The sequence below is a fragment of the Montipora foliosa genome, chromosome 6, assembly GCF_036669935.1.
Source record: "Montipora foliosa isolate CH-2021 chromosome 6, ASM3666993v2, whole genome shotgun sequence".
In the NCBI taxonomy this organism is placed as follows: domain Eukaryota; kingdom Metazoa; phylum Cnidaria; class Anthozoa; order Scleractinia; family Acroporidae; genus Montipora; species Montipora foliosa.
Window position 1 is genome coordinate 55,400,383 of NC_090874.1, and position 17,500 is coordinate 55,417,882.

The 17,500-nt window shown below is 39.5% G+C and overlaps 1 protein-coding gene across 2 annotated transcripts in view; it reads right to left on the reverse strand.

Annotated features, from left to right (window-relative positions):
• The window catches only part of LOC138007793 (cytochrome P450 3A2-like), a 27,001-nt gene that overhangs the window by 6,340 nt on the left and 3,161 nt on the right, over positions 1-17,500 (reverse strand). For both annotated transcript variants that reach the window (XM_068854868.1, XM_068854869.1), the window contains exons 3-5: positions 7,870-8,155; positions 6,084-6,387; positions 5,079-5,443 (exon numbers count right to left, since the gene is read on the reverse strand). In XM_068854868.1, coding sequence (XP_068710969.1) covers positions 5,079-5,443; positions 6,084-6,387; positions 7,870-8,155 — 955 coding nt within the window. The remainder of the gene's footprint in view (positions 1-5,078; positions 5,444-6,083; positions 6,388-7,869; positions 8,156-17,500) is intronic.

Sequence of the window (17,500 nt, forward strand, 5' to 3'; positions counted from 1 at the left end):
TATAAATGAACTTTGACTCGAAAACTGGAGTGAACGACTTCTTGACAAAAGCGGAAAGCATTTTCGTTTTTGTGCTTTGAAATTGTAAAATCGTGTTCATTCGCTTAACTTGTATGGTTTGAAATCTTTATTTAAAATCTAATTGACATGTATATCATTGTTAATAGCTGAAATTGTGGCTTTGGCCCTTTTACGATTCCCTTATTTGTCAATATTGTAACGTGTCATAAAAACAGCTGCGTTAGTTATACTAATTTTCATAAATAAAAGAAATTAACTCTGTAAGCGAAATTTCTTACTAATTTTGGTCTGGAATTTTTCGTAAACTCGTTAAATCAGAATATCAAAACATATGACTGCAACAAACTAGTGATATATAAAATGTACAGCAGTTCGTGATTTGACCGAATGAAGACGACCATTAACCAATATCGACCAAAGCAATTAAGACAATCATATTTGAGTTCATATTTGAAAAAATCCTTTCTGCTTCTGGTACTGTTTTCGTAATCAAATAAACGTCAAAGCTTGAATATGAGCGTAACAAATTTCCGGAGATTAGAATGACCTCTCCTATCTGTCCTCATTTTTCTTTTTCATTATTTTCCTGCATACCATTGGTGAAGCCTCATTATTTACACTATAGTCCTTCCATCTTTATTACAACTTTATTACAAATTCAGAAGTTAATGTTTCTTTTGTGAATATGAAGAACGACGGGCAATGTCCATTGCGGAATTGTTGATTTTTTCCGGCCTTGCTCGTTGAGCGAAAAATTTCAATGAGACGAACTATACATATGACTTCGCTATAAAAATGAATTTTAGAGAATGAATTCTCCATAACTCGCGACAGACTGTGGCAAAAATTCATTGCAAATCGAACATGATGTCGTTAAACAACACACAGGAGCGAGAACACTTAAATATTCCGTTGGTGTGTTAAATAGAAGGAGTTCAGTACGACGGACTGATAATCTCGGTTACGTTATGCTGAATTTAGAACCTTCACAGGCTGACTTTCATGGAATGAAATCACTCGACTGAAAACACAGCAAAGCAAACAAAGCGATTTTTCTATCGCTTACCTCTAACACTACTTGAAAGTTAGGTACCTTGAAAGAGCGTAGGGAACTTCGTGATAGCTCTCTGATTTTCGCACGTCTATTTCACTACGTGCAACAAAACAAATATTTAAAATAAATATTTAAAGAGACATTCACATATGACATTTGAATAGTAACACAAGATGGACCTGTCATTGTATGGGGGCCTCGGTTTGAAATCGAGGTTAAATGAGCGGGTACAATGCAACTTTGTTGATGCTTTTCAACATTAAAGGCATCGTGTTACAAACAAATTCGTTTCAAGATTTCGAAGAACTTGTTAAAATTAGTCATCTCGAGCGCCTCAATTTTAAGCCTTCTCCATGCTTTAGAAAATCAGCGAAATATAGGTGGTTTTACGTTATCGTTGCAATTTTTGTGGACGGAAACAATAGATCGCTCATTACCTCCTTTTGTTCGTCCATCAGCAATTTTACATTACATTATTGTTATGTGTCTCTAAAGACTGGTTGCAAACCACCTATAGAAAGATACGAATAAGTTTGTATACTAATTGATAACCTATACACGTACTATAACTAACTAAAGCACCTCAATACTGAATGGCTCATGCAGGTAGGGTTCTGCCACTGAGAGACTCCCTATATTCTGTAACTGAATCGTGGTAGTATTTATATAGGGGCTTACTCGAACGTTTGGCCCCTTTAACCACTACGACCACTACGCACTTCTTCCTTACTAAGTAAAATCATCTATCATTTTGTCATATTTTTTTGTTTGTGAATGAGTGTCAATTCTTAACCGTTCTTACGAAAACAGTTATAGAATACCTTGCGCCAATATACAACGTAAAACAGATGGAATAACAGCAATATATTTGAAATTGGCCGAGTACCAAAAAACACCTAGCTAAGACGACACCAAAACACTAAAAAACAGTCCCCACAAGTGTTTTGACAAGAAACAAACGTATCTTTAGTGGTATATTGTGCGAGCGCGTTTATTATATTATACACTCAACAGAATACAGCATTCCTGAATGCCATGTTCAATCACGAATGCATAACTAAGTTGTAGAATACAATACGGAAGTTGCTATGGAAACACAGCTTTGCAGAAATTTTGTTGTGTATGTAATGAACAAAAAAATTGAATGGACAAATTCGTGCATTACGTGATTTATGGTCATTCGTGATGTTTTGAGTTTTCAAACTGCACCCATTTACGGCTCGTGCAGTTTTGAGAACTTTCAAAACATCACTTGCGCCCATAAAACACGAAATGCACTCCCGTTCATCAGTACCATTTCCTAAACTGATGCTCGGATTCAAGAGCAGTTTGAGGTTGCTGGTAGGGAGTTTAAAAATGCCGACGGCTACAGGAGGGAGAACACACTAACACAACTATGCTGAATGAGATCAACAACGAAATGGATGTGCAGTATGTCTTTTTGCCAATTTCTTTGCTTTACTACTACTACTACTACTACTACTACTACTACTACTACTACTACTACTACTACTACTACTACTACTACTACTACTACTACTACTACTACTACTATTGCTACTACTACTACTACTACTACTACTACTACTACTACTACTACTACTACTGCTACTGCTGCTGCTGCTGCAACTACTGCTACTGCTGCTACTACTGCTACTACTACTACTACTACTACTACTACTACTACTACTACTACTACTACTACTACTACTACTACTACTGCTACCACTACCACTACTACTACTACTACTACTACTACTACTACTACTACTACTACTACTACTACTACTACTGCTGCTGCTGCTGCTACTACTACTAGTGCTGCTGCTACTGCTGCAACTACTGCTACTGCTGCTACTACTACTGCTACTACTACTACGTCTACTACTACTACTACTACTACTACTACTACTACTACTACTACTACTGCTGCTGCTACTGCTGCTGCTGCTGCAACTACCGCTACTGCTACTGCTACTACTAGTGCTGCTACTGCTACTGCTGCTGCAACTACTGCTACTACTACTACCACTACTACTACTACTACTACTACTACTACTACTACTACTACTACTACTGCTGCTGCTGCTACTACCGCCGCCACCACTACCACCAAATATTTTCCCGTCTGGCCCTCCCACTCAGTCAATAAGTAAATAGTCCTGGCCGCCGCCTTTGTGTCTTCATCTTAGTAAGATTAAATTTGCAAAGACAATGGCAACTGGGGGTGTGGAAAAGAAAGAAGAAGATGAAAAACGGAGTACCAAAACAGAGAGCCCCAAGACAATATAACATGTATAGAATTGGTTTCAACATTGCTGTTCAACAAAATCACTGTTCATCAAAATCGAACGGGTGATAAAGCAAATGTTGAAGTCGTTTGCCCAGGCTTTTACAGTGTATCAAACAAGTTTCTTCCATTTTTTGGAAAAAAACGCAAATCTCACCAAGGCGCTTGCCGTAAACGCCACGCTAAATCTCTCTATTACTGTCAAGGTTAAACAGAAAAGGAACTTTCCAAAATCCAAAATCAATACGCCAAAAGGAAGAAACAGGAGGGATCGAAAAGGGAAAGCAAATAGATGGGAAAATATTACACTGTAACATATTATATACTTCCTTATTCTCGATCTTATCACCTTCAGTTAGTTTCAGTCAAATCATTTGCCTAAGAGCTTTAAATTCAACAGAGCAGACAAAATAGCAAAAATAAGGCGGTTTATTCACTAGCTGAAGTTTGGGCAAAATGTTGTCAACAGTTGTGCGCCTCTGCTCACGTAACTACCATCCACATGAACAGTTTGCGTTGCCTGTAAACCTTAAAATTGCCTTGAAAATCTCTTACTATAATATGATATGTGTGTGTTCTACAAATTCAAAGACATTCTAAACTACGTACGTGTGATAAAACGAGCTTTGTATTGCCGGCGAGAAAACCTAAACCGCATATCGTTACAGGTTATTTCTAGTCGTTGCACAAATCAGTTGAGTGATTACAGAAAATGAGCAAAAGGCCGTTTTCGAAATATCAATATTCAGCTTGATAGTGAGGCAGAGAGGACAAAAACAATTGAAACAAGTTGCAATGAATGTGAAAGATATTAGCATATCATCCACTTTCCTTTGCACAACGAGTGCCGGCTGCATGTTCACGTTACGTTATCGCTGCCATTTTTGTGGACGAAAACAAAAGATCTCTCATTAGCTCCTTTTGTTCTTCCACCAGCAATTGTACATTGCATCATTGTTATCTATACGTGTCTCTTGAGACTGGTTGCAAACCGTCTATTAACATCGATAGCACCCTGCTAGCAGAGCCTTTCTTTTGCTTGCTCGATTTTGGCGTTCTCGAGAAAGGCTCTGCATGAATCGAGTAAGATCTTTATTGAATATGCGCTGCATGTTGCCAGGATACAGTCTCGAACCCAAGCCTAATATGCCAGATCTCGCCGCCATCTTGGTTTTTCATGGTACAGCGGGCTCAGTTATAACCATCGGTTTTGTCACTAAACGGACGCGCTCACTGGAAAAACCGGTTTGACGAGAGAAAACAAGATTGACTAGTCCAGAAGCTCGGGCTGCGGTGGCTTCAAAGAGTTGACGCGAGCCTACTTTTCTCCTCCTCAACAAAAAAAAAGACAAAAGGAGGCTCTGCTCGCAGGGTGCATCGATAGGTACATTAAGTATGAGTTTTTGTTTTTGTTTTTAATGCTGGTGGGATGATTTCACATACCTTTGACACAACAAAAAGAGCTAGCAAAAGCACCAAAGTTATTTAATCACAGACTCCTGTCCTTTCCTGGAAAGTTGTGGTGCGTATCCATCATTGTAGTGTTTCCAGTTCTGAACTTCAGCGGCCAGACGAAGAGCTGAAGATGCCCCCAGGCTGCTCGCTAAAGTGCTTTTGATTTGTTATTTAATAACACTTACTTTAATCTGAACTTATTAAACATGAAAAACGTCTCTAACAATTGATGGCGTTCAGTTACTCTCGCTTGATTACCTTCAGCTTGATTTCTTTCGCTACTAATGCAAGCGTGATCATTAAGTCAGGTGGGATCTTGGTATCTTGCGAAGTCTGGAAACTGTATTTCTTTAATATGCGAACCAGTACCAGCTTCATTTCCATCTGCGCAAACCTCATTCCGATACAGTTATGAGGACCGTGGCCAAATGGCATGTAAACATAGGGGTCACGTGACTGTTTGGCTTCAGGAGTAAACCTCTCTGGGTCAAACTTATCGGGTTGGGGCCAAAACTTGGGGTCCATGTGGAGGCTGTAGATTGGGATCGTTACAGTGAGGCCCTTTGGAACTTTCAAGCCTTTCAACAGACAATTCTCGGTGCATGTGCGCTGAGAAGCGAAACCTAAGAACCAAGAAATATGGTTGGTATTTTGTCAACATGTTTACAGGTAACAAGACGCTCTGCAAGCGTTCACTAGCGATACCTTTGTGCTGCAGTTAGAAGAGTATGGAAAGTGGAAATTGTGTTCGGCAATGTAATATCTTGTAACATTGTCCGCGCGGTTTGACTTCTCTTGGCAGCTTGTAGAAAGATCCTATGCACACTTACGCTCGAAATCATGACTTTGTGATACTTAGTCCGCAAGAACACTGATAAACGAACAAATAAAAATGCCCTCTATTATTCTCTTCCACCGCGGTTATAAAAACTATGGCTCTTTCAAGCAACGTTCCCCTGGTGGTTTTCTAACGACTTTTCAACCCGTGTTCAACTTTAAAACACAACAATAACCACACCCCATGGAACCTCCATCTTTCACCTAGGATGCCTGGATTCATCATCAATATCATCATATGTTTATTTACCCTCGGATTTTAGAGTAGCTTGGTGTAGCTAATCATCTCCGAGTATTTACCCTCCCAACCATGATACACCACAGAAGACAGACCACAACACCGGGAACTACATGCCCTCGGTGCCCTACAATCGTCCGAGTGTTCCTACCCATCCCTGAACGTCAGTCGTTGAAATCCTTCCTCACCTGGTGGGTAGATTCTCAGGGTCTCTGATATCACCATGTCCAAATATGGCAACCCATTCACTGTCTCGTAGGAAGGCATTTTGCTCTCGTCATCCCACACACTGTCAATCTCCTTCTGCAGTTTTTCCTGAACATCAGGATTAGTAGCAAGGAAATAGGCAACAAATCCAAGTGTATTACTACTGGTTTCGTAGCCGGCAAGCAGGACTATGACACTTTGCGCCAGTACTTCAGCATCAGACAATCTCTTTGCCTTTGGGAGGGTTTCATCTTGAGCTGCCATCAGCATAAGATCCAAGAGGTCCTACCAACATTAATGACAATCAATTCATAGATTGATTTGCCCATCACTGCGCTTTTCTCGCTTTCTGGTTGGCTTCTTACAGCAGTCAATAAAATGTCATTGGTCAAAAAGTTGACAGTAAGACATTTGCACCGATTTTCGCATAAATTACAAGTTTATCTGTCTGTACTAATTAAAAATTAGGCAAGGAGCGCGCAACAATTTAGACAGTTATTGAAAAAAGTGTATTTGTCATACCTAGACTGGCTGCTGTCTGATTCATAATTACCACTTTGTGCAATGCTTTATGTTGGTGGGGCAGAGGTAGGTGGCAGTTGTGATATAAGATTTTGACGCCTAATCTCAGAAAAATGTGTATGGGTGAGAAGTGGGTTTGTTACTAAAAATGGTCGTTTGTTGTATGTTTGCGCCAGGTAATTAGTTTTGAATTGAAGTGTAAACAGAATTTTATAAGAACTAGACGCTCCGTGACCGTAAACTGGCTTGGTTGCCTGTGGTACGTGTTACACAAAAACAGAAGGCACTGAGTTGGGTGGTATTGAAGTGTATCGTTCCAGTAATTCTTTTAAGTGGGGGGGGGGGGGGGGGGAAGGGGGGTGATGTAGACCATTTGAGGGGTTAGCCAGACGTCACGCCAGCAATGGCCGTTTGGCTCCCACGTTAAATTATTTTGTAATGGCGTGTCCCGTTTTGAGGTCTTTTACCTTTTTAAGCTTTGGTAATAAATTCAATTCAAAGATAACAAAACAAGCTCTCGAGTGAAACTCACTCGTTTCTTCTTTAAGGGGCTATTTAACTCAAAATGATATAATTCCATGATTTGGGGTGCAGGGATGGCGCAGTGATGAGAGCACTCGCCTCCCACCAATGTGGCTCGAGTTCGATTCCCAGACTCAGCGTCATACTTGGGTTGAGTTTGTTGGTTCTCTACTCTGCACCGAGAGGTTTTTCTCCGGGTACTCCGGTTTTCCTCCCTCATCAAAATCGACTCTCAGTCAATTACACCCGGCTGCGGGCGGATACCCTCGATAGGGATAACCTCTCTATTATCAAACGTATTATCAAACAGCGCGAAAACCGGCTTAACAGCGGCTGTTTCAAAAAGTGCAGGACGAGTAGGACATTCCTAAAATCTCGACAATCTCGACCCCAGAGCTCTCCTCTTGACTGAGGGAGAGCAGAGCTCTGGGGAACCCTGAAACAAAGTGTCTTCTCATTGGTTTTCGTGGAGAACAATCAAAAGCGTCTCTAATTGGCGCATTCACGTTAGCAAAAAGAGTGAGCAGGCGCTGTAAGGTTGAATTGGCTGTAACAACCCTACGGCGCATGTTCCCCTAAATATAATATCCCAGAGCCTTGGGTAGATCCGAGGCTCTTGCGACGAGAATGAAAATCTCGATTGCTGAATGGATGACGTCATGTCCCAGATTAGGATGCGGGCTCCTTCGTCGTCGCCAGCAACAAAAATAAAACTATGATTACCTTTCTTGATGCATTGCTTCCTGCAGACTTCTTAGCAGTAATGATCTGCTTTGAAATGTCGACCAGTTCTTCAAAGTCAAGTGACAAAACTCTGGGAAAAGCCCTCGCTATTTTGTCTCCAAATGGTAACAGAGTAAGAAAAATGATAATAGCTCTTTGAGAAATGGTGCCGTTGATAGCTCGTTTGGCTGCAGTGATGGCTGGTTCATCGGGATTGTGCTGTGAATCTGCTTGGATTCCAAATGCACATCGTAAAATGACATCCATTGTAAGTCCCTGGAAGTAGCTACATGAACCAAAAAAGAAAAGTCAATCAACAACAACTTACGCCTCCATTTTACTTTTAATTTGTCAAATAAAAAACACTTGATCATGAAGAAGTGATTGGTTATGCAAGTTAAACCTCCCCACGAAGAAAAAAAACAACTGTCTTCCAACACACTCCAGTACATATTTTTGTCATTTGGCCCCAGTTGTTCAAACGATGAATAGTGCTATCCGTTGGATAAATCGCTATCCAGTGGATAAGTAATAGCGAAACCAATTGCGCTATCCAATGGATAGTGATTTATCCGATGGACAGCGTTGGCCACGTTTTGAACAACCGGGGCCCAAAATTAAACAGTTATTAAGCCTGTCCATGAATGTGTTTTCATTCGCAAGATCGTCGTTCTAAAGCGAAAATCATAAAGAAACATTCTCTGTAAGTTTGGACAAATTATAAAGCTATCACATGTTGTCAGATTTGCACCTTGAGTGTGCATTGTGGGGCCCTGGAAATCCTTTAACCTATACTAGACCTTGCACAGCTTCATTTTACAACCCTTGCAGAATTAACATCAAGAATGCCTGAGTATCCTACATCAATCCCTGACAAGTTTTTTCCAGAAAATATCCTACTCCACAGTCACTGTTTACCATACTGATTTTTAAATGCCGTATCCCAGTAGACTTTGTCAAGAATAAATTCTTCACGGAACTGGACCCTATTCCAAGTGAAATTAACTCCCTGTTAACGCCTAAGTGGCATATGGAGGTTGGGTGTATAATCTCCTCTCAGACTAATATTTATGTTCTATGGCTGGCATATGTCCCTTGAGAATAAGTCGTACCACCCCACCAAAGATTACAGTTTCACCACTGAGATGGAGGTTTCCTCAACAACCTTGCTGTTCCTGGAAATGCTGGTTTTTGTGTGGCCTCAAACTTGATCTCACTTCCAACTTTCTCTAAGTATCAAAGAGTCCATTACCTAAAGGTACGTTTAAACGGTTTCAACATTTGCTTCAACATGCATCCAACACTTCGTTGAACCAAAGTTCGGTGCGTTTGAACAGGACGTCCAATATTGTTGAAACCAAGAAAAATTGTTGAAAGCCTGTTGAAAGTGTGTTGAATCAAGTTTAAATCGGTTTAAACATCGATTCAATTTTTTCTTTGTTCTCGAAAATGTTGAATGGCGTTGAAGCCCTTTGAACACTATGTTCAAAATTGCAGAACACACGCATGCTCACATTAGGCCGCAAAAGTCAATATGGCGTAGTTTACATGGCGAGAGAGACTGGTTTCTAGTTCTTAGTTCCTCGCAATCAAATTTCGCGAAAGTGTTGGTTTTTTCGTTGGCGCAATGTTGCAACCGTTTGAACGGCCTCCGCACAACTTTGTTTTTGCGTCCAACGTTTGCCCAACATCCGTTCAACTTTTGTTGAACGAATGTTGGTCAAATGTTGAAACCGTTTAAACGGGTCTTAAGAGTAAGATTTACCCAAATTGACCTAATCCCTATCAGCGTCAGACAAGTGTCTATTTATAAACCAAGTTTTGCGGGAAAATAAACAGTAGACTAAATCGGCTAACTCAAGGTTGTACCGGCAATTCAAACCCTTTGGTAAAAGAACCATTGTTCCAGATATTTTCATACCATTTAAATGTGAATGCTACATTGAAATGCAAATACCAGACACAAAGAATCTTGACCCTATATAGGGATTCTATTACTTTTTAGAGCCCCTGGGAGGGGTTCTGTTGTTTTTAGTACTGGCGTGGTTCCAGAGGCTTTCTCTTGGGATCCTGTTTTGCGCTCATCATATGGCCACCTGATTGCATGATTTACAAAGTCCTGTTGTTTATTTTAAATTATTAGTTTCGATGTCTGGTGATTAACGCCTTTTTCGGAATAGAGCTAACTATTTCTTATCTCACGTATTGTCCACTTAATGAATTCCAACCGCACATATTACGTGACATATTATTGTGACTTTTAGCGTGTACTGAAGAAGCCCGAAGGGCGAAACGTTTACACGAGATTAAATATACTAGACCTGTGAGAAGTTCACCAGCGACTCATTTTTTCATTCTCCCTATATATATATATATATATATATATATATATATATATATATATATATATTGTATACATATTTTATATATATATATATATATATATATATATATATATATATATATATGCAAAAAAATACTATTTCCAAAATAATATAAAATTATTACGACTTACTACTATTACAAATGTCAATATGAAATATCATAGTCTTCAGTATTAGGATCTCAGGGTGAAAAAGCATGACTAATAATAAAACTGTTTTTGAATCGATCCGTTTTGCAAAAAGCTCTTTTAAAAAGTATCTTGCAATTGTTTCTTAAAGGAGCAGTTTCACGCCATTTTAGTCAAACTTCAAAACACTAAAAGACGTCATTGCATCAGCAAACCAAAACGATGATGCTGCAGTTTTGTTACCAATAACCATTGAGGTGCACTGAACCCATTCTTTAATTGTTGTTTGTGGCCAAGGATGGAGAGGATGGAAATCGATTGAAAGTTAAAAAAACTGGTCAGTTTTTTCAAGTTTTTGGACGATGTCTTCAGAAAGTCGCCAAAACGTTAATGCCATAAATACATTTCGTATCTTCTCAGTGGGTTGTCAGGAATACTGAACGTGTGACCTAAAGCACTAATTTAGATTTTTACCCCGCTTTGACCCAAAAACAGCAACTTTAGCATGACAGTGCCCCTTTACATGCCTATTATGTGTTGGCCTACTAGTAGATGAAAGCATGCAATTCGGTCAGTTTATGCTTATTATCTTTAAAGTGGTACTATGATCAAAAAAGAATTTCCTTTTTTTCTTCTGATTTTGAAAGCGTGTTCGCTTAACACCTAACTGGCAAAATTTTGAGCTTTGAGTTTTATCCAAAGGCTGTTTATTTTGAGTGTAAGTCTTGGATTTCATGGTCCGCCATTACTCACGTTCAAAACTGGCCGATTGGACCTCAGAGGGTTGGATCTAGAGAAAATGACGTCATTTACTCACTAGCTTAAAATTTCAGCGTGTAAACGCAATTTATTATATATGCAAAACACGGGTTGAAAAGTCTGAAAGCCCGAAACTCCCGTGCTGCATATTAATTAGGCCACGTACACACGCATTGCATTCTTAAACTAGTGAGTGTTTGACGTCATTTTCTCCTCGACCCAGCTCTCTCAAGATTTTAAAGTTAGTAATGGCGGACCAATAAATAAGAAAATTCCAGCTAAAATAAACAGGTGTCTTTTTAAAATCAGAACTTAAAACTTGGGTGAGTTAGTGTTTAGTTAACATAGTTTTGAAATCCAAAGGAAAAACAAAATTTTTTTTTGGTCGTAGTACCACTTTAATAATACTATTTAAAAGTTCTGAACAAAAGTTTTGGCGTCTGTCAAATAACAATGGAATGCCAGCTTTTTCCAAAGCATCACTATATTAATTTTGCAGTCCGGAAAAGACATTTCGCAATGAACGCCACTGAATGCGTTCAATTTCGTCTGATAAACAACCAGGTAAACTACGATGGAAAACTTGACAGGCATACTCTAAAACGGGTTTCATCGCACTGCAGTAAAATTTCACAAGATCGTCGGTACTGATTCTAGTTCTCCTCAACCGTCTCAGACTGAGATAACGGCGTTTGACTGCTTTAGTTGTGATCTTCTCCATATGATCGTTTCATTTTAAGCCATGACGTATCGTTAACCGAAGAACTTAAACAGACTCTGTGATTGAGTTTAACGTTTAACTTGATCGTAGGACGGAGACGATTTCTTATTAAAAGCACGTGACAAGTTCCTTACACTTTGTTGGATTCAGTTGGAGGCGGTTTTCCAGGGACCAGTTATTAATACATTCAACTGCCTCCTGTAAGTACCTTTCCTTAGATGGGGTGACTACTTCAGAAACCGTTGTGTGTTTTGTGTCATCGTCATCAGCAAACTTCCACAGAAAAAAAAAAAGGATTCCCTAGGTAGTTTTAAGTCATTCATCATTACGAGGAACAGGCATGGGCCAATCCGTGTTCCTTGTGGCACACCAGCGGGAACATTTCAGCCAGCTGGCATGGCAATTCCCATTATATCTTCTACAATCTACTGTACTCCTTCCCGAAATGTCATCATCATCATCAAAATTGTTATTATTATATCTCGTTTCTCCTAAACTTTCAGTAGTTCAAAATTTACAAAGAATATGCGGAATTTACAATTCAAAGCGATATTGTTGACTTATATGGACAGTGTCTCTCTCTCATGTGTGGAAAGTCAGTTGAATGAATAGACTGCTTTCACGATCTCGCAATTCTGTCGGTGACATTACCCATTTCTGGCATTGTCTAATTAGATTGTTTTTGTCCTTTATACCTATTTAATCCAAGTCAATTACAAGCTGTTTATTATAACCTGCTGGGAGATCAAATGCAATGTTCCCTTGAGTAACACTAAATCTAGGGTAAAGTTTTTTCAGCCAGCTCTTAGGTCTGTGTATTTGTGCTGCTTGTATAAGGATCTTTTATCTATACATCCTACGTTGCACACAGTTCCTTAAATCAGGATCCATTTTTCCTTCTTCTTGTCCACGACCATGATACCATGGTTTATTTGCGCCGTCTTGTGGTGCTATATTCAGGTAAATGGGGATATCCCAGAGGATTCTGGCTTTCTCGTTTTCCACAGAGTCTTTTGGTAGGGGCTGCTTGTACCACGGCATCGAATCTTGGTCTATGAAGAAACTGTACAATGATAGCATCTGATGATAAACCGGACGAAACATGCGATGGTGTTTTGCCTTGTACAGAGACTGAGCAATAGTAGAGCAGCTACATAACAAGTGCTGTACTGTTTCTTCTTTCTGGTTGACATAGTCGACATATCAGATCTCTTTCCCGTCTTTTAACTTTTTTCTACGATATACCTTTGTTGTTAGCAACTGTTATAGAATACTATACCATATACTGAAGACAACATCTGGGATGCCCCTCCATATCTTACTGATGTTATAACTTTCCTTATCCAAGTCTTCGTCTGGCCATTGGTTAACAATGTACTGTCTCACCCAGGGTTGTTGCTTTACCTCTTCCTCAAACTTCTTTTCTATTTCTTTCTCGAGTATAGATTTGATGTTTCTCGTTAATTGTTGTTGTTGTTTTCTTCGCGACGTCGTAATCTAAGTTTAGTTGATTTGCAAACATCTCCGCATCATTCACGATTGATCTTAAAGACTTTTGTTTCTTTATACTTCTGGAAAGTCGCGACCAGTTGAACGTGTGGGTCAGTGCTGGTTGTCAGGTAGTGTCCCGTTTTAATCTTTGTTGATTTGTACAAAATCTCTAACTGCTGCAGTCCTTTTCCTTCTTTGTGAAAAGGTAGGTCGATCATAGCATTAGACTCGTGCTGTGTTTATACATTGGTTTTCGTTCATTAATTTAGGTGCCTTTCTGTCAAGTTCTTGTAGGTGTTGAATGTTCCAGTCTGTTGTCCACATGTGATAGAGAAGTCCTGGAATTGCAAACCGATTCGTAGCTATGACCTTTCGTGGAACTGATAGGGACGATGTCCATATCACAGATAGTCGTCTCAGGTATTCACGGCCAGCCAGTTTCTGCAGTTCTTGTTCGAGCTGGGTGGCATTCTCAAATTTCCCCAGAAATTTATAGTAGTCGTCTTCTCCAAGTACTGGTACTTGCTGCCCACTGCGTTAAGGGTGCTCGTCACTTTGTTCATGTTTTCCTCTCTTGATGTGGATAGCTGCGCATTTTTCAATTCCCCATTGTAGACCAATACTCATAATCATTTCTTCTAAAGTACTTCAAACTGTAGCAGCTTTGGTTTTGTTCTTATGATAGGCTTTCAAGTCATCTACGAATAGGCTATTATTATTATTATTATTATTATTATTATTATTACTATTATTATTATTATTATTATTATTATTATTATTATTATTATTATTGAAACCACTCGAGCGTGCTATCTCAGATGTCCTCATACCGTCACTAACAGAACATAACTGCTCTGTGACTGAACGAAAACTGCTAGCACTTCCTGCCCGTATGGGAGGCCTGAGAATGACAAACCCATCTGAAAGTGCGGAGTCAGAGTATTCAGCATCCATCAGGATGAGCGCTCCACTTGTTGATAAGATAATGGCGCAATCCCATGGAACCCCAGATGATGCAGAGGTGCGAAGGCTGATGTATGCTGTTCGAAAAGAAAAAGATGTTGATCTGAAGGGGAAGCTAGAGGAGCTGAAGGTCTCTCTCCCAGTAAGGACACAAAGAGCCGTAGACCTGGCATGCGAAAAGGGCGCCTCTAGTTGGCTTACTTCAATTCCACTGAAAGACTTGAATTTTGACCTAAGCAAGCGGGAATTTCGTGATGCACTGAGGTTACGCTATGACTGGCCCATTCCCGATAGCCCATCTGTATGCGTATGCGGCTGCAGCTTTACCGTGGACCACGCCATGATAAGGCGGCCTAATCATACAACGTCACAACGAGATACGTGACCTGGAGGCGGAGCTACTAGATATGGTTTGCTATGACGTAGCAATTGAGCCCACCTTACAACCCCTTTCCGGGGAGGAGCTCAAGAGGGGAGCAAACAAAGCACCAGATGCCCGTCTCGATGTGCACTGCCGTGGATTCTGGGAAAGACAACGGGCCGCCTTTTTTGATATACAGGTATGTCACCCGAATGCGGACTCGTATAAAGAGCTTTAATAGCCCCAAACAGATATATAAATTGCACGAAGATGAAAAGAAGCGGAAACATGCATCCAGAAAAACAGAAGTCGAGAATGGCACTTTTACGCCCTTGGTTTTCACCGCAACAGGAGGTATGTCTCAGGAGTGTCAGCGGTACCATTCCAGACTTGCCGAGCTCATCTCTTCAAAGAAGCAGGAGGACTATGCAACAACAATCGCATGGATTTGAACGAAAGTGTCCTCCGCCATCCTGCGGACTGCCCTAGTTTGTTTGAGGGGAACAAGGTCACGGAGAAGAAAGACAAATGTACAGGAGAATGACTTAGAGATAGAGAAGGGACTTGCTGGACTGACATAATAATTTATTAACGAATGTTTTATGCTTTCGCCTGACTGATTTTTCTCTTTGATACATAAGACTTTTTATGTATAATACGTTTTTAGACCAATATGTTTTAGATCATTATTTTAAATTATTATTATTACTATTATTAGTTAGTTTTTTTTTATTAGCTATTTCTTTAGTAATGCTTAATTGTCTTTTTCCAATTTATAAATTATTCACATATCGTAAATAGTTTACTATCCAGAACATATAATTTAGTTTTTAAAATTTGTAAATAATTTCGATATATAGTTTAAAATTGTAAATATTTACTAATTGTTTTGACAGTTGAAATAAAGTTTTTGTTATTATTATTATTATTATTATTATTATTATTATTATTATTATTATTATTATTATGACAAAGATATAATCTCTATATCTGAAGGCACAAGTGGCCTCCATCCAGGTAATAAACGGTACTTTTTGCAACACATTTGCAGTTCTGAGAAAGGCAAGTTTCTTGATTTGATGTATCTTGATGTCCCTTGGTGTATTAAGGCATCATTCTTTGTCAACCCTTGCGGATTAACCCCTGTGTCCCGATTTCAACTGACATAATTGATGACTTGACTGACTCCACATCAAACTAATCTCTATTTCAAAATCTCTGTTCTTTGACAATTTCCTGTTTCTAGATGAGACTGTAATATCGCTGATGAGGTAGTGTTGATTACAATATCTAAACGATTATGCGAAATGGTCTTATCAGTGCCAACGCACAAGTCCTACAAGATTTCATCATTCTCTTCAATGGGAATTGAAGTTGGGAAATTCCACGCGTGTTGACATGCCTTTCAGCGTTTATACTGCTTACTATAAATATTATTGTTGTGTTATATACCTTTTTTTTGGCTGAAAGAGGGCTACAATTTGTGATCCAGTCAGTTTCATCATAGTTTCAACACAGCCTACAACTGTATATGTAAGGTCTCCAACGGTTAACTTCAGGACATCATGCCATTAATACATGCTTTTGTTGGCAGGAGTCGGTTCTATGTCCAGCAATGATAAATCCCTCAGACTCTACTCTTAAACCACTGATGGGTAATAGGGCCAATAGTTGGAAATGTAAATATCAGCCTACATCTCCATTCTTTGTCAGGCATTTGCCATAGTAGACCACCTTGTAGTGTAACTATGTAGGTTTATTACACTTGTTTTTAGCTTGTCCTGCTGCCTTGTTTATAGTCGCCTTAGACTCTGCAAGGTTCATGTTGAAGTGAAGTTGAGATTTGAGATTTTCAGCATCTTTGATGAATGAGCATAGTGTTTTTTTTCTGTTGGTACTGGTGCACTAGTTCCAGAGAGATAGCTGGACGGACATGCCATCTAAAAATGCCAAAGGCCTCTTTAACCACATGTACCTTGCACATTAACCTGCGATCAGACATACTTTTCCTTAGTGATGGAGCGAAAACACCTCAATCTCTAAAGAAAATTACGCCTGATCGCAGGTTATTTTCACATATATTACATCTACAACAGCCCTCTATTGGTGCATTATATGTGCTGACCAGCACACAAATTAAAGAACAGGCAGCATTATAACTTGAGTAAAACGCAGACTGCAGATAAAACCCAAATACTTCACTGATGCTAACTTAAGGCCTAAAAAGGCTTAATGTTAGCTTTGGTAAAGGATTTGATGTTTGCACAAGGATTCTGTGCTTAAATAGTGTTTTTGCACATGAAAAAATATTTCTTTAGGCCTAAGTGCAATCCATACATTGCTGCTATAGACTTTAAGGGAGCAGGATGCAGAGGAGAGAGCACGCCAGTCACACCAAAGTGGCATAGGTTTGATTCCCAGACTTGGTGTCATGTGGGGGTTGAGTTAGTTGCTTTTCTACTCTGTTCTGAGAGGTTCTTTCCCAGGTACTCCAGTTTTCAAATTCCAGGTCCCCTCAAAAACCAACTTGTGATTTGATATGAAACAGTTTTTAGATGGCCCTCTAGCTGCTCATGACATCTCTCTGGGAATACAGTCTAAGGTCATCCATGTAGATGAAGTGGCTGAGGCTGAAAAACAGGTTTTCAGATTCCAGCTGCAAGCAATGAACAGTTTGTTTTCCAATTGTCATGTCGGAAATGTGCAGGTTTTCATGGGCAACAATTCGGCCGGTTTTCACTGAATTTAATTATCTAGACATGCTCTTTTTTGCTGTTTTTTACGGACTGAAACCGAACATTGAGGCACTTGTTTTTCCATTTTT